This window comes from Ranitomeya imitator, chromosome 3 (assembly GCF_032444005.1).
Source record: "Ranitomeya imitator isolate aRanImi1 chromosome 3, aRanImi1.pri, whole genome shotgun sequence".
NCBI classification, from domain to species: Eukaryota; Metazoa; Chordata; class Amphibia; order Anura; family Dendrobatidae; genus Ranitomeya; species Ranitomeya imitator.
In genome coordinates, this window is record NC_091284.1 from 65,232,178 (window position 1) to 65,255,841 (window position 23,664).

At 44.2% G+C, this 23,664-nt stretch overlaps 1 protein-coding gene across 6 annotated transcripts in view; it reads right to left on the reverse strand.

Moving 5' to 3' along the window:
- ROBO1 (roundabout guidance receptor 1) overlaps window positions 1-23,664 on the reverse strand; it is a 1,753,811-nt gene that overhangs the window by 518,092 nt on the left and 1,212,055 nt on the right. For 2 of the 6 annotated variants that reach the window (XM_069760966.1, XM_069760969.1), the window contains exon 1: window positions 22,445-23,472. The exons of 3 other annotated variants lie outside the window; for them this stretch is intronic. In XM_069760966.1, coding sequence (XP_069617067.1) covers window positions 22,445-22,496 — 52 coding nt within the window. In that variant the 5' untranslated portion in view covers window positions 22,497-23,472. Of the gene's footprint in view, window positions 1-22,444; window positions 23,473-23,664 lie in introns of those variants that run through there. One more of the 6 variants, XM_069760967.1, reaches the window with a different exon arrangement.

Below are 23,664 nucleotides of genomic sequence, written 5' to 3' on the forward strand. Positions count from 1 at the left end.
ATATTGCCCAGCCACGTAGTATATTGCCCAGCCACGTAGTATATTGCCCAGCCACGTAGTATATTGCCCAGCCACGTAGTATATTGCCCAGTCATGTAGTATATTGCCCAGTCACGTAGTATTCAGCACAAAGTCACGTAGTATATTGGCCAGTCATGTAGTATATTGCCCAGTCACGTAGTATTCAGCACAGAGTCACGTAGTATATTGCCCAACCATGTAGTATATTGCCCAGCCACACAGTATATTGCCCAGCCACGTAGTATATTGCCCAGTCACGTAGTATATTGCCCAGTCACGTAGTATATTGCCCAACCACATAGTATATTGCCCAGTCACGTAGTATATTGCCCAGTCACGTAGTATACAGCACAGAGCCACGTAGTATACTGCCCAGTCAAATAGTATATTGCCCAGTCATGTAGTATATTGCCCAGTCACGTAGTATTCAGCACAGAGTCACGTAGTATTTTGGCCAGTCATGTAGTATGCACCATATCCCTGTTAAAAAAGAATTAAAATAAAAAATAGCTACATACTCACCTTCTGGAGCCCCCGGATCGAAGCGGCCGGTTACCAATGCTACTCGCGCGCTCTGGTCTGAAGAGTGCATTGCGGTCTCGCGAGATGATGACGCAGTGGTCTCGCGAGACCGCACGTTATCATCTCCCGAGACCGCAATGCATGGAGCGGTCACCGGGGCGTCGCGAGGAGCATCGGTAACCGGCAGCTTCGATCCGGGGGCCAAGGGAGGATGAGTATGTAACTATTTTTTATTTTTTTTATTATTTTCAACATTAGATCTTTTTACTATTCATGCTGCATGAGCAGCATGAATAGTAAAAAGTTGGTCACACAGGGTTAATAGCAGCGTTAACCGAGTGCGTTACACCGCGGTCAACGCTGCCATTAACCCTGTGTGAGCGCTGACTGGAGGGGAGTACGGAGCGGGCACTGACTGCGGGGAGGAAGGAGCGGCCATTTTTCTGCCGGACTGTGGCCGTCGCTGATTGGTCACGGCAGCCATGACAGGTAGCTGGCGAGACCAATCAGCGACTTGGATTCCATGACAGACAGAGGCCGCGACCAATGAATATCCGTGACAGACAGACAGACGGAAGTGACCCTTAGACAATTATATAGTAGATAATAGATAGATATTAGATAGATAATAAGTAGATAGATAGACAATAGATAGATAGATATTAGACAGACAGAGGATAGATAAATATTAGATAGATGATAGATAGATATTAGATAGATATTAGACAGATGATAGAAAGATAGATAATAGATAGATAGATCAAACATAGTTCAGTTCTTTATAACATAATTAAATATAGATATTCATATAATAAACCTGTACTGTAAACTTGTAGAATTTGTTTATCTAATGTATATAACTCAAAAAAAAGATTACAAGTGCATAAAGTGATGTAGCAGTAGCCCGGCTGTGACTGCAGATTTCGGGGGCCATCATTATTATTATGACTTTGAGATGTGATTTCTGGGAGGCGGCACTTCTGTTCCCTGTACAGTGTGACTTTTCTCTGGCTCGGGCTCCCTGGTGTTTGGAGCCTCTGAATGTTTCTGCTTTGAGTGTCATAGACAGGGATTTCAAGCCTTTCTGTTATGGGGATGAGGAACGCAGAGCCTGAAAGCTTTTATTTTAATCTGAGCCGGAATGAAAGACTTAGCTGAATAAATGCGTGCGCTATCATGCAGAAAGGGGGCTTTTATGTGGGGCTTTATTTGGAGTATCACAGAAAACTGCATGAAAAATGGCTATAATGAGCGTTTAATCATTCCTGATGCGGCTTCAACTCTGGATGGCTGCTTCCGAAAATAAACAGGACTGCTAAACGTGTACACTTATGTGACCCCTGCCGACGGGTCCTAGCGGGCTAAAATATAATGCCGAGATCGTTTTATAGGTCTTATTAGAATTTCAAAGCTAAAGAAATGTTTTTAGGATTACTGGCTGAAAGACTCAGACAATAAGCGAGGGTTGTGTACGCAGCTTCGGGCTTCTACAATGGTGCCCGCCAGAAGCCCGTACTTACTGTACTCTGTGCTCCTGTTTGGGATGGGTAATGAGTAGCCTTTCTATTGTAACAAGCTAGAAATTATTATTCAACATTCTGTTTTACTAAAAATATTTTTTTCAGGAAGCCAAAACTCTGGCACAACCGTTCCCCCATGTTGTTATTATTACACTTTGTTTATATAGCGCCATTAATTCCACAGCACTTTACAGACATTATCGATTCGGCACTGTCCCCATTAGGGCTCACAATGTAAATTCCCTATCAGTACGTCTTTGGAATGTGGGAGGAAACCGGAGAACCAGGAGGAAACCCACACAAACACGGGGAGAACATACAAACTCTTTGCAGATGTTGTCCTTGGTGGGATTTGAACCCAGACCGCAGCGCTGCTCGCTTTTGATAGATCTTCAGTTAAGTCTCCAGTCTGGATCTGACTATGCCTCAAGCAGTCACAAAGGATGCAAGATATGTCCAGGAACCAGGGCACCAGACGTTCTTCTTTTTGTAAACTTTATTAGTACAGAAAAATCACAATGTTTCGGTCACCCAGGGCTCTTTATCAAGCCATAAGAAAAGAGAGATATGCACATATCTCTTTTTTTATGGATCGATAAGGGTCCTGCACAGCCGAAATGTTGTGATTTTTCTGAACTAATGAATTTACCAAAAGGAGGACATCTGGATTTCTCTGTATTACTACAACCTTGTGGAGAGTTGCACCAAGTGTGCATGGACAACAGAGTGGTGCACGGGACTCATCTATTGCAAGTATAAGATGCTTGTCATTGACCTGCTTTGCACCCTGTGGGCAAAATTGTGGTTCAGTAGTTAGCACGGGGTCCTGAGTTCAACACGGGGGTTCAAATCCCACCCTTTACAACATCTGCAAGGAGATTGTATATTCTTCCCGTCTTTGCATGGCTTTCCTCCCAAACTCCAAAGAAATACTGATAGGCAATTTAGCTTGAGAGCCCTAATGGGGACAGTGATGACAGTGTCTGTACAGTGCCGCAGAATATGTTAGCAAGCAAAATAATAAAAACAAAACCAAATAATGTCACTATATAAAAATCATTCAGCCCTAGAAGATTCAGACCTTAAGCCAGCCGCCCGGATGACAATTTGCTGGATTACTGACCATTACTGAACCCAATAAAATGTTGTATTATAGCAAAATACTATAATCTCTAAAAGGGAATGCAAGTATTTCCGTCAAAAGACATGTCATGACCTTTATAGAGAAAATTTCTCCATTTTTGTTTGGATTATCAGTTCCTGGGAAAGCTGGGAGGATGTCTCATCTCGAGAACCAATTTTTGATGTGGATTTGGCCTGATGATCGGCTTTTGAAGTACTGGCCATCTCTGCTTGCTCTCAGTGAAAATAAATGTCCTTGTCTAGATTCAGCAGATCTGTCATCCTGTGGTGCCTTTGAGTCACGATGACATTTACATGGACCTTTCTTCCGGGAGGGCCCTACTTTTTCCCTATAGTGATGGCGCTAGTGATCACTTACACTTAGGTTTTTGGTTGAGAGATAACTGAGCTTTGAACCCATTACAGAAATGTCCGTTTTGTCTAATATTGTAATTTCAATAAGTGCTAAATGGGATTATCATGTGCCATGAGCAGAGCTTTCTCAGATTACTGAGACCAGATGACCTTGTGGATAATATACATAATGTACCAGACCATATGGTCAATAGAGAGGAAAAGTTGGACAGAAAACGGAGGGACGTTGCATCTACTAAATCGTCACACAGTATCAGTGTCGGCCCTTCATGTTGTTGTGTGCTTGAATTGAATTTATTGTCCCCTGTTATTTGCCATGCTGATGATTTTCTTGAATATAATGACATGACGGCCTGATATCCAGGAAGATACCTTTTTATATGACAACTACGTTATGATACATTAATGGTTGGCCAACCATATTTTGTTTGACTTCTCCATAATTAGGAGTACTCGCTCTGCCAAGTATGGTAATTCAGTGTTCTTAATGATAGAGCAGCTGCCACACTCCTATGGCACAAGCTTAGAACAAATGGATCAACACATTAGACTTTCTTCTAAACACACCAATATTGGCTGGTTCAACCACCATTACTCTAATGTGAATGGAGCGTTAAATCCATGGAAACATGTGGCATTATTTTACTTGTTTGTTCGAGACCACAATTCCCATTCACTTATTCTGAACCCATCATACAAAGCATGAGGGTGTTCCTCACCTCCTAGTTCTTGCTCTTTTATTTCATGGTGGTTTTTATGTGTTAATTGCAATGAAAAAAAAACAACAAACTAACAAAAAGAAAATTAATAAATATACTAAATAAGTAGATTTTCTAAAAGTCCCAAAGTTAGAATCAAACTACGGTGACTTCACTTAGAAGATACATTTAGCACATGTTGGTACTATCAAGGTCTAAGTACATAGTGCCTCCTGGTTGGCTTACTATGAATGAGTATTTGCGCCAAACGTATTAGTGCAACGTAGCACACTTTAATCCACATCCCATTCCCTATAAGTTATGTCTACTAGTCAGTAGGGGTAAATAAATAATCTAAAACTTTTATAGCACCTAAAATGCCGAATATATGTGTGCAGGGCATGGGAGCTAAAATTCATCCTCAAATTTAAGGGGTTGAACTTAGTACATAACTAATTTTCTACAATTAGTTTAGAGGATAACATTGATTTGTTCAACCTTTGAGATTCCAATCTATCCTGAGAACAGGGCTCTCCAGAAACCTATCTGATTGGAGCCTAGGTCGGGCAAGTGCGCCTCCACGCCATTCAATCTCAAGGGGTCTCATTAGACAATGAACGGAGTGGAGGTGCGCATGCTCGACCTACACTACTTTATAAAGGTGGAGCTTTGCAGAACCCCGATGTTTAGATCAGCGGGGGTCACAGTGGTCAAACCACAAGCAATCAACAAGTTATCTCCTATTCTATGGATTGCGGAAAACATATACTAGGTATTCGTTAAAGGGAACCTGTCAGCAGAATTTTACACCCTAATCTAGCATTATTCCTATGAAATCTGAAATATTGATTATATCTATACCTTTGTATTGTAAGTCCATTTTATAGAATTTCATTGGCAAATGTTTATGCAAATGAGCTCACAAGTACAAGGGACTTACAAGTCTCCAGCCTCTCTCCTTCTTTCTCCTCCCACCACCGGCCTCCTGTCTGTGACTAACAGGTCACTCTTCTCTGTGACTTACTCCCCCACCATAATTTCCATAATTTCCATGCTGATGAATATTCCAGCTCTGGCAATGTCATCAAGACCTTGCTATGAATAATCATTCCTTTGTTGAACCCATAAGATTGTCATTCGCTGCTGTTGAGATATGTTGCATGATTGATCCGGCACAATGTCATGGCTCACCATTTCATCTATATTTAACATACGTTCAACTGTTCCATTATTCTTTCAGAGGTTACCGTAGGTGGTTTTTGTTTTTCGCTATCTTTTTTAGGGAGTGACAGATTAAAGTTAATTCTATTTTTTTTAAACCCTGCTGTTGTCTTCGGTCAAAAATGACCGACCTTGAACTTCAATATTCTGAAACCCGTGGCGGACCGACCCATCCTCATTTAAGTCAATCAACCACAAGTTTCAGAACCACATCTTGAACACCCCCAAAAATACCAAAGTTCAAAATCGGTCTCCCCAGACCGAAGACAACAGCAGGGTTTTAATTTGATGTTAAAATTAGAAAAATTACTGTAAATATTTACAACTGGAGAATATAGATAAAAGTCCAACATGGTATACATTAAAGGGCTTGGCCAAGAAAGAAAACTATTTTTTTTAGGAATGGATATTTCCAAAATAAAAAATGGAGGCATACTTGCCTTCTGTCAACACCAAGGATCCAGGGAAAGGTCTGCACCAACTCTGGAATTGATGGCTGCACTTTCTGGATGTCGAAAGGACTGCTGAAGCCTGTGATTGTCAGCAGTGGTCAGGTGACCAGAAGAGCAAGTCATCTTATGTTTCTCTGATCTGTTAACATTTGGACGGCACAGAAATTGCTTTTAGAGCTAGTGAAGACCACTGGAGCAGTGTGCACTGGTTCCAAAAAAGTAGAAGGTGAGTACGCCTCGATTTGTTATTTTCTAAATTTCCCTGCCTAACAAAAAAAAAAGTCTTCTGCAAAGGAAAACCCCATTTAGAAATCATTTACGAAAGTAAGTAGACTGTTTCATGAAGTGGTGTAATATATTACAGAGTGAGGAATGGGGGTAAGTTTAAAAGCAAAAAGTTCATGAGGAAGAACTATTTATCACAGCTGGATTACTTAAAAAAAAAGATGAATGAAAATTTCACAAGGAAAAAAAAACCTCTAAAAATGTAAAAGCAGAGTTTTTCACGTCAATGACATGGCTAACTTCAGAGCAGCGAGTTTTCAAATACTTTCCGTTACTCGACATTACCAATTTTCATTTTTTGTGTGAAGCCATTAATAGCAATATAAGGATATTACTAGAGTTACATTAAAAAGTGATAGATATGCGATTTAGTGCTCCAGGCACGATATGAAACTGGAGATTTCACAAACTTCATTCATCCGCGGACCAGGTGTGTTACATTCCCATAACTTAATTGCTCATCTGGGCTCTCGTCACTTATATTAAATCAATAGCATTCCTCTTTAATGCACCCCTGGCATATTCTTTTCAGTTCTCAACTAACTAGAACATGGACAATTACTTTTGCACATTTAATTTTCGACTTTCATGAAAGGAGAGTCCCCGTGGAGATGTTTTTGGACAACTGAATCAATTTGAAAACTTTTGTGTCAAACTCAACATAGTTGATCTGCTTCTTACGCGGCTTGTCTGGCTCTTACGGCCGCACGATAGGAACACGAAATAGGAATGACTCGAAAATAAAGGGACAAAATAGACAATAGTTCAACGTAATATTTAGAAGATCAGTATTATTAACTGATAAAAAATATAAAAAAATAATAGCTTTTTTAATTTAGCATTAAAAATGAATAAAAATATATATGTTGACATGGCTAGCCAAACACAGGGTCAGGAATTAGGAAAATGCACCTGGAAAGCATAAAACGTACCGTGACAGTCACAGAATAACAAAGTCACTGCCACATAAAATGCAAAAACCCAAGCACCACTTAAAGGGAACATGTCATAAGAAAAAACAAAAATTAACCAGCAATTATAGGGATAACCCGCACTTAGCCGAATGCTGGGGGTGAAAATGAACTTTCCAGTTTCAGTCTCGAGGGCGGCACTGGTACAGCACAGCTCTAAGTATAGAGATCGGCGGCTGTAACCATGCCCCCGGCAATGACTGACAGCAGGGGCAGTCAGGAAGCAGTGACAGACCAGTGCCGGCGCCAGACCAGTGACTGAAACCGGAACGCTGCCAGGGAGAACAAAGTTCATTTTCTCCCTGCAGCTTGCGGCTGAGTGCGAGCACGGGCAGTTTAATAACAGTTTAGTTAACCTGCATATTACCCTATATCTGCAGGCAAGTAGCATTTTTTTTCTGGTGACAGGTTCCCTTTAAGTACAGGTAAACAAAAAATAAATAATAGATATAAATATTTAGATGCTATAATGACAGTCAGTATGGGAAGGAATAGATTCACAAAGATAAAAATATGCCACCGACCACATCGGGAATGCAGAATCAACACCATACTGAGCACATCAAGAGCAAACATTACCAGGTATGTCACACAGTAAAGGTACCGTCACACTCAGCAACTTTGCAACGAGAACGACAACGATCCGTGACGTTGCAGCGTCCTGAATAGCGATCTTGTTGTGTTTGACACGCAGCAGCGATCAGGATCCCGCTGTGCCATCGCTGGTCGGAGCTAGAAGGACAGAACTTTATTTCGTTGTCAGGTCGGCGTGTATGGTCATGTTTGACATCAAAAGCAATGATGCCAGCAATGTTTTACATGGAGCTAACAATCAGCGAGAACGATAATTGAGTCGCCGTTACGTCACTGGATCGCTCCTGCATCGTTCTGGAGCTGCTGTGTTTGACGTCTCTACAGCGACCTAAACAGCGACGATCCAGCGATCGGCTCGTTGTCTATATCGCTGCAGCGTCGCTGAGTGTGACGGTACCTTAAGAGATAGACCCAAAGCAGGCAGTCAGGGACCACACCAGACATTCCTAACTTGCTCCTCAGCCGATGCTCCAATCTTTGTTGATGGACTGCAGCAGTGACATCATGACCACAGCGCGCATGAGTGTTTCAGCCAATCACTGGCTCCAGCAGTGGTGCTGATGTGGATGGCACAGGCAGTTGTGCCCAGTGATCGGTGGAAGCGGTCACATGCGTTGTCTTCTTGATGTCAGTGCTGTAACTTTTCAGCAAAGATTTGAGCACTGGAAGAGTGAAAGGTGAGTACTGCTAAGCTTTGCAATATCGCAACTCTGGAATTTATTTTCATGGAAATTACTCATAATCCAGGTTATGGACAATTTTTCTACAACGTCAAATAAAAACTGAGGTGTGATTGGTTGATATGAAGACCAGTGTGCAAATGGTAAGACTGACCTACTGGACATAAGGAACTAAAAGGTGGCCTAACAGAAGCTTAACTATGGGTATAGCGGACGTCAAGAATGACATTGCTCCTGTTTGTCACATGTGATATATGTGATGGAAGAGCTGAAAGATAATCTAGTCACTAATGAACCTCCACATATAAGGAGTATATATACAGTCATGTGCGTCTACATGTTAATTCACTTCCTCTTCGGGTTACATCGCAGCTATGGCAAACTTGCACTAATTGGCTTCTGTTGCTGTGGCCACTACATTGTCATTTACACCATGACCTCCACCATTACTGCCTTCAACACATACCATGACCTTTGACTTGTTTTGTTTTGGCCTTATGCTTGTAGATGTAGATAATAATTTGGAAAAAGTTGACGGCACAAGAATAATACATAGGATTCATAAATGTGAATTTTTCAGAGTTGTCTAAATTTGACCATCTTCTCTTCTCTTGCTATTCACTTGTTAGGATGGAAGATTGAACTGACTGATAGACTAAATTCAGTAAAATGTAAAGGATGAATGTTTAAATAAAATGTTGAAAAATGTATCACAAAAAATACTGAATCAATCACCTAACGTCTTCGAAAAGTCAATGGATTGGGAAATAAGCGAAACCTCGAATTAACCAATTCCCAGATTGTAATGTGAGCAAGTGACTGTTACACTTGGAAGTTAAGATTGGCCCATTGAAAGATACTAATGAGCCATTTTACAAATGAGGTACAAATTTTAGAACTGATCTTATGTTATACCAATGTAAATGGTGTCCATAAAAAATAGCTTTCACCGCCGTAGAAAACGTATAATTCTTATACTAGCAACAGATCAATTTTCGCAATCACAGGGCCCAATCCATCAAAGCTTTACTCCAGAATTCTGGAGATAACAGCTTTGAAAAGTTGCAATATTTTTGTGCAACTAGAGGCTTTGCCAAAAGTGTTCTGTGACTTTTTGCATTTATACGCCATTTTTGCCCAGTTCCGACAAAGTAGTGTGTTCCTAACGCCACAAATCTTACTCCAGTCCCCAACTAAAGCAAGATTTGGTCTGAGGCAGACATGGAGGCATATGCTACTTTTCAGACGCACAAGATTCATTAAGAGGTGCCTCTTAAGGAGGTTGTCCGATCAAAACCGATAAGTCTGCAGTCACTGTGTGACCACAGACTTATGAATCCCCCCAGCACATGCACTTTGCGTGGCGTGGGATTCACCAGTTTCAGACCCGGGACAGAAGAGTATGTATGACTTATTCATACCCCCGGCCAGTGGGCATGGCCTTGCTCTCCAAACACTAGTGAGTGCGCCCTCTAGTCGGATATGCCCACTGGCCGGCAGCGTCACTAGATGGAGCGCGGCTCAATACAAGTGTATGGAGCAAGGCTGCCCCATGGCTGGAGGTATGTACAGACCCTCCGGTCCCGTGTCTGAAACAAACGAATCCCCGCAGGGCACAGTGTGTGCACTGAGGGGGATTCATAAGTCTGCAGTCACACAGAGTGACTGCAGACTTATCAACGTGGACCAGACAGCTCCTTTAATGAATCCGGAGCGTCTGACTCCAGCACATGAACACCGCCGGTCTTGATGAATGGTTTTAGGCTTCCTTGCAAGGAGATTCAAATATGAAACTGCTCCAAATATGACCATCCCTGTGTATACTGTTCATACAGCAGAAAGTTTGGACATGCAACCTGAACTAATTACAGATCATACTTTTCTAACAATGGCCCGAAGATTACTACTCGGAAATTCCTAATGAAAAAAAAAAACTATGCTGATTAATGACCGAATCTGCCCAAAAATATACCAATCAACACTTCATGCTTGGATTCTTAAATACCTTGGAGATAAGCTGAGAAATATTTTTGCACATTCTATGGGTGGCTTTTCTTTTCAGTTGACATTTTGACAGGTGGTTTCATGAGCTATAGCCCCAATTTCAGTGTGAAGTTCAAGCACGGGGACAAGATAATGTTACAAATTAATGAACACTTGGGAAGAAGCGTATGTGTTCCTTATTATGCCAACTGTGTACAAAAATACACGGCAACTGCAGTCCGGAAAAATGGGGCAGATCTCAGAGAAAAGAAGGTTTACAACTTTATCTAAAACTCTTTGCCTATATTAATAGCTTTTTGTAATGAAAACAGTGAAACATATTATTAGAACTACATTAATAATAATAATAATGTACATATTAAACTACCATGAATAACTATGATATCTACCGTATATTCAGAATCACACATATCTCTTTTTGTCACTCAGCACTTTACTAGGATGGAGGCAATCTTTCTTGGAAGAATTATGCCTCTTTTTCTCTTACGTCCCGTATACGAGAAACACTCCCCTGATGACATCTCATTATTGAGATAGAAACGCGTCGGTGACATATATTATTCTGGGGTTTATTGTGTAGAAGACAAGGATCGGGCAACTGCAATTCCAATTCCCAATCCTTTTGTTTTCTGGATAGATAAAACATCTCGGGCAGAGACCTTCTCTTCAATAACCGTTGACAACAAATTAATGCTCGGCATTTCAATGTAGAGGATATTTAGAAGCAAAAATGAAAAAAATTGCAAAGAACAGGAAGATTTTTTCATTATTGCTACCACTATTCTAGATGTATTTATGAACCTCATCTCATTTCCATGTTTTAGCGACTTCTATTACATATATAGAAAAGTGGCCATGATCTTTAAAAGTTAAAGTGTTGAAGACCTTTAGAAGTCTCCTCAATCTGCAGAGCGCCCGATGTGTGTATCAATACAAAATAAATAAATCTCAGCATGAAATGAGAACATTGTCCTTGTTCCAAATAGCCTGGCTTTCTGAAAGTCCGCAATACCTGCCCTCGGAGTCATATCACATTCCTGAAATGATGCCACACCATGCTACAATTCCATCTGCGTGAGAGAAAAAAAATGTTTTTCTTGTGTGTCCTTCAACATTGTGTATAAATAGATGGCATTGAAAGCAGACAATAAGCAGTGCATGTGTACATTAAGCCTCATGTGTTGCCAAAGGATTTGTAGAAAGGGAACAGAGATGAGAATAACTGCATAAATTAGAAAAAAAATATTTGATAACGTCTCCATCAATGGAACATACATGACCAAAGTAAGCGAGGTCTTACGTGATCTGAGCTCCTACATATGCTCATCTATACTTATATTCTACTCAACCGTGTCCTAGAATGAGAGAAGAACTTCAGTCCACATAGTCACCATTACAGTTGAGCGACTTTTACTTTTTTCGGATCGAGTCGGGTTTCGCGAAACCCAACTTTGTCAAAAGTCGGGTCGGGTGAAATCGGCCGATTATTGCGAAAAGTCGGGGGCCGACTGAAACACGAAACCCAATGCAAGTCAATGGGGAATCAAAGTGCCCATTTTAATGCCAAAAACATCAATTCTTATTACTTAAGCTTGTCAATCTTAGTTTACTTTATAATAATAGTTAGGCATTGAAAACTGGGGGTCATTTGGCTAAGGTTGTGGGGGGGTAGGGCTGCCTCAAGATTTTCGTGGGCCCAGGAAACGCCGAATACGTCACTTCGGTGGAGCAGGGAGAGGTAAGTATTTCAACTTTGCAAGTGCTGTGATCCAGAGCAAGCAGGGGGTCCCACTCGTTGGCACCGGCACAGGGCCCCTCATAGTACGGTGGTGTGTTTGATGGCAGGTGGCGCGTCCCACTGGCAGAGACACCTTTGCATACTATGAGGGGTCCTGTGCCAGTGACATCACCAACAAGTATGCCCCCCACCTGATGAAGGAACCTGCACTTTCTTCTGCACCTTCCTCTTTGCCCCCTTGTAAGGTGGTATAGTATGCGGGAAGGGGAACCTGACTTTCAGCAGGGTCAGATTCAGGCTGTGTAGAGTGCAAGGGGAATGTAGTGGTCTGGGTCAATGTACCAGCAGACTCATCTAGCAGTGGCTGGGCAATGGGCAGGATGAGGAGGAAACACAGATATAGGCCCAAATAATAAAGTAGGCTAAATGCAGTTTAAAATTGGTAACAGGACTAATCTGGCGGCATTGCTTTGTTCAGTGGAGGACAACTGTAATGAGTGGCAGACACAGATATAGCCCAATTAATAAAGTAGGCTAAGTGCAATTCAAAATTGGTAACAGGACTAAACGGGCGGCATTGCTTTGTTAAGTGGGGGACAACTGTAATGAGTGGCAGACACAGTTAGTAGGCCCAATTAATAAAGTAGGCTAAATGCAGTTCAAAATTGGTAACAGGACTAAACGGGCGGCATTGCTTTGTTAAGTGGGGGACAACTGTAATGAGTGGCAGACACAGTTAGTAGGCCCAATTAATAAAGTAGGCTAAATGGGTTCTAGTCCCACCCAGGACAACATCTGCAAAGAGTTTGTATGTTCTCTCCGTGTTTGCGTGGGTTTCCTCCGGGCACTCCGGTTTCCTCCCACATTCCAAAGACATACTGATAGGAATTCTAGATTGTGAGCCCAATCGGGGACAGTGATGATAATGTGTGCAAACTGTAAAGCGCTGCGGAATATGTTAGCGCTATATAAAAATAAAGATTATTATTAAATGCAGTTCAAAATTGGTAACAGGACTAAACAGGTGGCATAGCTAGGTACAGAAGTGGGCTCCTCTGCTGAGTAGCAGACAGTGGTAGTAGGCACAAAGTATTAACTGGTCTAAATGGAGGCCAGGGCCCCTATCTATTTTAACTATCATCTATCATTTCAACAAATTTGTATTGGCAGTGCCATTGAAGGATTTATCAGCATAGACTACACAGTGGTGGAGCAGGGAGAGGTAAGTATTGCAAGTGGTAGAGCACTGTTCGAGCTGGGGGGAACACTCTCTCGTGGGCAGTGGTACTGGTACAGGGCCCCTCATATTACGACGGTGTGTCTGACGTTGGTTGTGCACCACCACCATCAGAGACACTACATTGTACTATGAGGGACCCTGTGCCAGTGCCGTCGCCCAAGAGTGGGCACACCCACCTGTCCAGACAAACGGCACTCGCACGGGTGCTTGCGCCAGGTGGTGACCACAGCCCTGTGGGGGGAGTCAGCCCAATTAGGGAGGTATAAAAATGGCCTATGGCTGACATTCAGCAGCTGCAAATGGAGGAATTGGAGAAGTAAGTAAGAGGAGGCCAAAAGCAAGACATTTTTCCGGCAAGCTACGTGTCAGCAGGGGAAGGTGGGGCAAAATAATTTGACGTCCAACCTTAGGTGCTATTGTGCTTTTGCCACTAACACCAGATGCACCACCACCACCATCAGTACCAGCTGGCAACCACCGCCCACAGGCTCTTCCACCAGACTTTCTCATTTTTTGCAAAATCTAACCAAAATAACAACCGTTATATGGTACTGTAAAACATGGTAGAAGGTGTATATAAACTCGTTGAGAATTTAAATCTCCCTTTTTTTGGGTGATAGAACCAAAACTCAGGCCCTGTGCATAAAACAACACAATGTAAGTGGCAGGAAGTGGCTGGCTGATATACAACAAACTAACAGGACAGAAGTATATCCACTTTGTGAGAATTTGAATCTCACTTTTTTGGGTGGGAGACTGAACCAAAACTCAGGCCCAGTGTATATAACAACACTATGTTAGTGGAAGAAAGTGGCTGGAAGATATATGAAAAAATACAAGGACTGTAGTACGATTTCAATCTCCCTACAATGATCTCAGGAGAAGTATGGCAGCAATAAAAAGCACTGCTGCACACAAAAGTGTGGACAAATAAACAAGATAACTGTGCAGAAAGGAGCAACAGGATTTTTGCTTTTAAAAAAGTAGTTGGTTTGCACAGCAGCGTGCAAACGGCAATGCAGCTATCAGGGAGCCTTATAGGGCAGCCTAATAAGCTACAGTGCTGATGCACAAAAATATAGCCTACACTGTCCCTGCAAACAATTTCGGGGTTAATCTTCCCTCCCTAACTATATCTCTTCTTCTGATGAAGCTGCAGCAACCTCTCCCTATGCTAAGATTGGCAGAAGTAAGTTGGCGGCCGGCGTGCACGCCCCTTTATAGCCCCTGTGACGCCTCAGAAAGCAAGCCAATCACTGTCATGCCCTTCTCTAAGATGGTGGGGACCGAGACCTATGTCATCATGCTGCCCACACTCTGCGTCCTCCTTTATTGGCTGAAAAATGGTGCTGAAAGCGTCATATGAAACACGACTTTTGCGCGCAGATCGCCGACCTCATGGCCGATTACACACTAGGATCGGGTTTCATGAAACCCGACTTTGCCAAAAGTCGGCGATTTTTGAATTTGTCCGATCCGTTTCGCTCAACCCTAGTCACCATTACAACTCTGGCAGCAATTGTTGTCTTACAATAGGACAGCCTTTTTAGTGTATGTGCACAAAAAGTTTTATTTAGAAGTTGCTACTTGAGCCCTAAATTCGCAGATCTGCCATTTACAAGTATCGGGCATATCAGTTATTTCTCAGCTTCTCCAAAAATGAAGGACAAAACCTCACCTGGGGTATCTAAATTCTAGCAGTAAAGTTACGCCCCATATCACTGCATCCGTTTGCTTCAAAACTCCTTGAGCAGCATGTCCATGGTCAACTTTCCTCCCACCTCTCATCTAACTCTCTCCTTGACAACCTCCAATCTGGCTTCAGTCCCCACCACTCCACTGAAACTGCCCTAACCAAAATTACTAATGACCTACTCACATCCAAAGCTAACAGACAGTTCTCCATCCTCCTCCTTCTCGACCTGTCCTTTGCCCTCAACACAGTCGATCACTGCCTACTGCTACAGATTCTTTCTTCCTTTGGCATCAAAGACCTTGCCCTGTCCTAGATTGCCTGAAACCTTTCTGACCGCACATTTAGTGTTTCCTACTCCCACACTACCTCCTCATCCTGCCCTCTCTCTGCTGGTGTCCCTCAAGGCTCTGTCCTGGGGCCCCTACTTTTTCCAATCTATACCCTTGGCCTAGGACAACTCATATAGTCCCATGGCTTCCTCTCTGGCCCAGATGTCACCTCTCTGCTGTCCAGAATCCCGTAGTGTCTATCAGCCATATCCTCCTTCTTCACCTCTCGCTTCCTAAAACTCAATGTAGACAAAACCGAACTCATCATCTTTCCTCCATCTCGTGTATCTCCCCTACTCGATCTATCTATTATGGTAAGTGGCATCATGCTCTCTCCCACACCTGAAATACGCTGCCTAGGAGTAACTCTTGACTCTGCCCTGTCCTTCAAACCACACGTCCAAACTCTTGCCACCTGCTGTCGTCTCCAATTCAAAAATATTGCCAGAATCCATCCCTTTCTCAGCCCTCAGTCTACTGAAACTCTTGAGCATTCCCTCATCAATTCCAGCCTCGATTACTGCAACACCCTCCTCTGTGGCCTCCCCGCTAACTCTCTTGCACCACTGCAGTCTGTCCTCAACTCTGCTGCCCAGCTAATCCACCTCTCTCCTCCCTACTCCCCTGTTTCTCCCCTCTGCAAATCCCTCCACTGGCTCCCAATTCCGCAACGAATCCAGTTCAAACTACTAACACTGATCTACAAAGCCATCCAAAACCTATATCTCTGAACTAATCTCCCAATATCTTCCCTCACATAATCTTCGATCCTCCCAAGACCTCTTACTCCCATCCACACTTAGGTAACATTCACATTTGCGTTGTTGGGTGCAGCGTCGGCAACGCAACCAACAACGCATGTACACAACGCAGCATTTTGCGACGCATGCGTTGTCATAAGATCACACAGAGCAGGAATTTCGGCGCAGGGAAAACGCTACAAGTGGCGTCCTCTGCGCCCTGTCTGTGCGTCAATATGACACATGCGTCGTAAAACGCAATACAACGCATACCGGCGCATGTCCATGCGCCCCTCATGTTAAAGATAGGGGCGCATGACTCATGCGTCGGTATGCGTCGACGATGCTGCGCCCAACAACGCAAATGTGAACATAGCCTTATTCGTTCCTCACACAACCGCCTCCAAGATTTCTCCTGAATATTCCCCATCCTCTGGAATTCTATGTTATCCCAACAGATAAGTCACTTCTAGGTGTGTCTGCCAGCAGCCTGTTCCCATTTTCCTATTGATACGTCATACTTGGCCAAGCTGCATGTATATTGGGGTTCGGCTTTAGGGTTTCTGGAAATCAGGTCACAGATTCAGGCTGATGCTAGTGTTATAAGACAACCAGGCAAACCAATCTGTCACCCACAAACCCTGAAGATCTACAGTTCCAAGTAGGCTTTGAAGTTCTTCAGTTTTTATTTTGGCCCGAATGACTTCAGCAAGAAGGAAAACCTGAAACCCCTGTTCCCCCAAAATCTATTATTTGTACCTGTCTTTGATTTTCTCAGCAACCAAGGCCCGGATGTGGCGGCTACGGGAGCGTCCTCCAAAGCTATACCGCTGCTTGGGTCATCTTAGAACTACAAATACAGATAAGCATGGTGCTCTCTAGGGCATGCTGATACTATTAGTTCTACAGCACCAGTGGCCTTACAGATGACATGCACCCTTTGTCAGTGAATGACCTTTTCCTGTTGCAAGCATGGAGAGCAAACACTGATCTATCCACACAAGCACAGACGTCCTGATAACATTCAGCAGTCAGAAACCCAAATTCAAACACAAACTAATGGCCCCTAAATCCCTTATCTGCCCCCAAATCTTCCCTTCCTCCATACATCACCCTGACAATTGCCTTTAAACATGCAAATAAACTTTAACACAGAGAGTGATCCAATTCTTTTGAAGCTGATAATCCAGGGCCATAAATTAGCTGGAGAGCAGGAGATACAAGTAAGAAAAAGTTATTTATTTCTCTAAGGTTCCTTAATTGCACATTCCAATAGGAGGAAGACAAAAAAGTTCAATCTTCGGTGTCACCCTGGTGGTGCAGTGTTTGGCCAGCGTTGGGAAAATAAAGAAATTATTAAACTTCTCTCCAGTACAAGATTAAGGCACGCAGACTTCATGCCTTCCCTGTGCTGCCTTTGACTGTCATGGATCCCTAAACTTGTATGGATCATTTTGATTAGTGACTTGGATCAGAAAGAAATACCGTAGTTTTTCGACTATAAGACGCACTTTTTTCCCTCCCAAAAATGGGGGTGCGTTTTATAGTCCGAATGTAGCTTACTCGGGGGCGGTGGGGGCAGGAGTCAGGAAATACTGCGGGACGGGGTCTGGGAGGAGGGGGTTTCGGAGATGCAACGCTATGACCCCTAGGCTGATAGGAAGCGGTGTCTACCAATTATCTACCAATGTCCTTTTTTTGGGACGCCTAATCTTTAGCTTCTATCAACTAAGATTTTATAATTTTTATAATTAGGTCCAATTTTTTGTGTTGTGTTTGTAAAATGAATGTTTTCAAAATAGGAAATCATGTCATTGTCATTCTTAATTGAATGTTGGGACGCCCTTTTCTGAGAAATCCGTACTTGTAAAAATTTTGCAAATTATGTTTCTGATTGATTAGGAGTCAGGACCCAAATCATTAAAAATCTGTCATTAAAAAAAAAAAAAAATGAAAATTGCAAATTTGGCAAGTAATGGGTTAAAAACTCACCAAAAAAATTTTAACCTTAGGGAAATACATTTTTTATTACATTAACAGCAAAAAAAAAAAAATATATTAACTTATGTGGCTGAGCACAGTCTGTACAGTGCTGTGGAATATGGGACAGTATATAATGGGTGATTATTAAGATATTCATATACATGAATGCCCTGTCCCATAAGAGGAGGACAATATCAGCCTGCAAAGAGAACCTTGATGAGAAGATACAATGTGACCGGGTCCAGATCACGAAAATATCTCAAAACTGGGGACCCATAGCTACAGTGATATACACAAACACAGTAGATATAACATATCACACGGCGGAATATTCTGCACTGCCAAGTAGGATCTGCAGGAAGGCCAACTTTCCACTCAATTATAAACCCTTGGCTTCTCCTAGATGGTCATTCGTCTACTTAATGCCACAAAATTGTGCTCAATTATATGACATATTATTATACCAAACATAAAATCTCCAAATAAAATATTTAGAATAGATAATTGCACTAAATTAGGTGAATTTGGTGGCCATTCGGGTGGTGAGGATGGAAGTTCTGCTATTACAAGTCTTAAGGTACCGTCACATTTAGCGACGCTGCAGCGATCTAGTCAACGATCCCGATCGCTGCAGCGTCGCTGTGTGGTCGCTGGAGAGCTGTCACACAGACAGCTCTCCAGCGACCAACTATGCAAAGTCCCCTGGTAACCAGGGTAAACATCGGATTACTAAGCGCAGGGCCGTGCTTAGTAACCCAATGTTTACCCTGGTTACCAGTGTAAACGTAAAAAAAAAACACTGCATACTTACACCTGCCGGTGTCTTGTCCCCCGGCGCTCTGCTTCTCTGCACTGACTGTGAGCGCCAGCCGGAAAGCACAGCGGTGACGTCACCTCTGTGCTCTGCTTTCCGGCCGGCGCTTACACAGTGCAGAGAAGCACAGCGCCGGGGGACGCGACAGACACCGGAATGTAAGTATGTAGTGTTTGTTTTTTTTACGTTTATGCTGGTAACCGGGGTAAACATTGGGTTACTAAGCACGGCCCTGCGCTTAGTAACCCGATGTTTACCCTGGTTACCAGTGAAGACATCGCTGAATTGGCGTCACACACGCCGATTCAGCGATGTCTGCGGGAGTCCAGCGACGAAATAAAGTTCTGGACTTTCTGCTCCGACCAACGATGTCACAGCAGGATCCTGATCGCTGCTGCCTGTCAAACTCAACGAGATCGCTATCCAGGACGCTGCAACGTCACGGATCGCTAGCGATATCGTTCAGTGTGATGGTACCTTTACACTCTGAGCATCTAAATCTCATTATATCGGTCGGAGTTTTATTTTCCATCTACAGTATATATCTGTCCATCTAGAGCTGCGTTCCCATGATGAGATTTTGGTCATTTTCTGCTCCATTTTTAAGTAAAATTAGTTACCTGCATTTTTTTCGAAAATAAGTAGAGTGAAAAACTCACCAAAACCTCATTGCGGGAACGAAGCCTTAAAGGGAACCTGTCACCCCAAAAATGGAAGATGAGCTAAGCCCACCGGCATCAGGGGCTTATCTACAGCATTCTGTAATGCTGTAGATAAGCCCCCCCCCCCTCCGATGTATCCTGAAACATGAGAAGGTTAGATTATACTCCCTGGGGGGGCGCTCTGATCCGATGGGCGTCGCGGTCCGGGACTTCCCATCTTCATAGGATGACCTCCTTTTCTTGTCTTCACACTGCGGCTCCGGCGCAGGCGTACTTTTTCTGCCCTGTTGAGGCCCAGCGCCTGCGCACTGCAGTACTTTGCTCTGCCCTCAACAGCGCCGGAGCCGCAGCGTGAAGACCAGAAGAGGACGTCATCCTATGAAGATAGGAGGCCCCGGACAGGACCGCGACGCCCATCGGACTGGACCGCAGCGGGACCGCCCCCCCCAGGTGAGTATAATCTTTTTCTCATCTTTCAGGTTACATTGGGGGCTTATCTACAGCATTACAGAATGTTGTATATAAGCCCATGATGCCGGTGGGCTTAGCTCAACTTTCATTTTGGGGTGACAGGTTCCCTTTAAAATTTGGCACCAGGTACCAAGAAGCCAACTCCCTACAAGCCAACGATTTTCCAAACCAGAACACACAATATATTATTTAACGCTGGAAGTAGAATGCTCGAAACTCCAGAAAACCAAAAGATGTTCTGTCCGAAATCATTCCAAAACATGGACTAAACTATGCTAAACTCTTCCTACTTCTTAAAGTTTACACTGAGACGGGAACGGAAACCACCCAGTATACTCCCCATATTGTTACTCAGGGAACATACCCTCAGCCTTTATTTTTTCAACACATTCTGCACCAAGTACTATCTGTCTCTAAACTTCAGAGTGGGGGGTTGGTTTCCTGTTGCCCCCTTCAGATGTGCTCTAATTACAACCTTGGGCTACAACAGACACTACAGAGGGAGAGCTTGTTGCTTAAAACCTGTCCCTGCTGTTGGAATAACAATAGGACATGTCCAGGTCCTCTATTGGATACCACTTAGCTACAAGGTTCCCCCCTCTCCTCCACCCCTCAAAAAAACAAAAAAAAGAAACAATAAAAATCTCTTCAACTATTCCAAGGCGGCCTGCTCCGAAGAGAAGGCAATCACTCCTCCTAACTGAACCCGATCTTCTGTAATCATCAGACTAATTTCTAACATGTGTAAGAGAACGAATCATCTGACCTCAAGCCAGAAACATCTCAGCTCCTCGTGGTCCTCACAGTCATAGAATCATAGAAGTCCATCACACCAGTACCTGCTGTAGTACCAGCTCCAGTACCCACATCAGTACCAGCTCCAGTACCAGCTCCAGTACCCACATCAGTACCAGCTCCAGTACCCACATCAGTACCAGCTCCAGTATCTGATCCAGTACCAGCTCCAGTACCATCTCCAGTACCAGCTCCAGCACCCACATCAGTACCCACATCAGTACCAGCTCCAGTACCCACATCAGTACCAGCTCCAGTATCTGATCCAGTACCAGCTCCAGTACCATCTCCAGTACCAGCTTCAGCACCCACATCAGTACCCACATCAGTACCAGCTCCAGTACCCACACTAGTACCAGCTCCAGTATCTGCTCCAGTACCAGCTCCAGTACCCACACCAGTACCATCTCCAGTACCCACATCAGTACCAGCTCCAGTACCCACACCAGTACCATCTCCAGTACCCACATCAGTACCAGCTCCAGTACCAGCTCCAGTACTCACACCAGTACCAGCTCCAGTACCCACACCAGTACCCACATCAGTACCAGCTCCAGTACCCACACCAGTACCAGCTCCAGTATCTGCTCCAGTACCAGCTCCAGTACCCACACCAGTACCATCTCCAGTACCCACATCAGTACCAGCTCCAGTACCAGCTCCAGTACTCACACCAGTACCAGCTCCAGTACCCACACCAGTACCCACATCAGTACCAGCTCCAGTACTCACACCAGTACCAGCTCCAGTACCCACACCAGAACCCGCTTCAGTATCACCACCAGTACCCACATCAGTACCAGCTCCAGTACTCACACCAGTACCAGCTCCAGTACCCACATCAGTACCCGCTTTAGTATCAGCTCCAGTACCCGCTCTGATTATCACCAAGTTGGTATCATGGGTATATATACTTATTGATTTGTCTGTCTGTCTAGGTATCCATCTATATGTATGCATATATACATACACACACATATATATTATATATAATATATATATACACACATACGCTCACACCAATATACATAACCACATATACAGTATATACACACATACATATATATACACTACAGCAGAGCTGTGGTTAGTTTTGGTAAGTCCCCACAGTGGGTGAGGATGCCCAGTGCCCCTGACTGGGGTGGGATCATCTCATTAATGACCCCCGGGTCTGAGCAGGTAATTAGGCTGATTATAGGATTATCACACTAAGGGAACATGAGAGAGTACCATTCATGGCACCTTGCTAAAAGTTTGGAGGCTTTAGCTCGTCAATTGTCCGCTCTCCCTCCCCTCTGGTGTGAATTTAATGATCTGAGAAAGTCATTTGTCAATCCTAGGGCTGCTGCAGAACCTCTTTGAGAAAAGAACAAAGTACAGCCCAGGACAGTAAACCAATTCCATCATCCCCTGGATGGGAATGGTGACACTGCTGCTTCCATGATGGATCCCTGTCTATAAACACATATAAGGAGTGACAGAAATAAAGAGTACACCCCCAACCGTCCTACCTGATGAGACCGATCCACACAGCAGACAAAAGTAAGAAAGTGCAGCAATCATGGTCGCCCAGGACTCGCAGATGTGAGCTCATGCCAGGAAATCCCAGGAAATATGGTTTATACACCCAAGAATTGTAAATCCAGTGAGCTTAATGTAAGCAAGATCCGGAGTGATGCTGAGGAGGGAGAGGGTCCTCGGCGGCAGTGTGGGGGGCACAGATCCTGGAATCCCACCAGATGTACAGAGACCCCCAGCGATGGTGGAGACCCTCAGCCAAGGAGCAGAGTGGAGACCCTCAGCCAAGGAGCAGAGTGTGGAGACCCTCAGCCAAGGAGCAGAGTGTGGAGACCCTCAGCCAAGGAGCAGAGTGTGGAGACCCTCAGCCAAGGAGCAGAGTGTGGAGACCCTCAGCCAAGGAGCAGAGTGTGGAGACCCTCAGCCAAGGAGCAGAGTGGATACCCTCAGCCAAGGAGCAGAGTGTGGAGACCCTCAGCCAAGGAGCAGAGTGTGGAGACCCTCAGCCAAGGAGCAGAGTGTGGAGACCCTCAGCCAGGGAGCAGAGTGTGGAGACCCTCAGCCAAGGAGCAGAGTGTGGAGACCCTCAGCCAAGGAGCAGAGTGGAGACCCTCAGCCAAGGAGCAGAGTGTGGAGACCCTCAGCCAAGGAGCAGACTGTGGAGACCCTCAGCCAAGGAGCAGACTGTGGAGACCCTCAGCCAAGGAGCAGACTGTGGAGACCCTCAGCACTGCTGGGACTGAGAGCTGCTGGGGACATCCCTGGGGCAGCCTGCCATCCCTCAGGTCCCGCACTCCAGGCTGAGCCCTCAACTTCTGCGCTGCTCCTGCACTTAGTGCTTCCGATGCGGTGATCACAGGAGGAGCAGGGATCACAGGAGGAGCAGGGATCACAGGAGGAGCAGGGATCACAGGAGGGGATGCCCGGTCCGCCCGCTGCTTTTAGCTGGCTTGTTGGAGAGAAGTTTGTGGCGTCCTGTGTTTATCCCTCCTGTCTCCTGCTCGGACCGGAGCAGATCCCCACTTCATTCTAACCATGCGATGCAACTCTGCTTAAAGGGGCCGCCTACAAGGCTCCTGCTCTTTTGTTGTTCATACACATGTAGCTTGTGAGCGGAGATTCAGGCTCGTTGCTGCCATCTGCCGGTCGTTTAAGCGCATTGCAGGTCATTCAAATATACTTTTGCATTCATCTATTTATGAATATACATTGT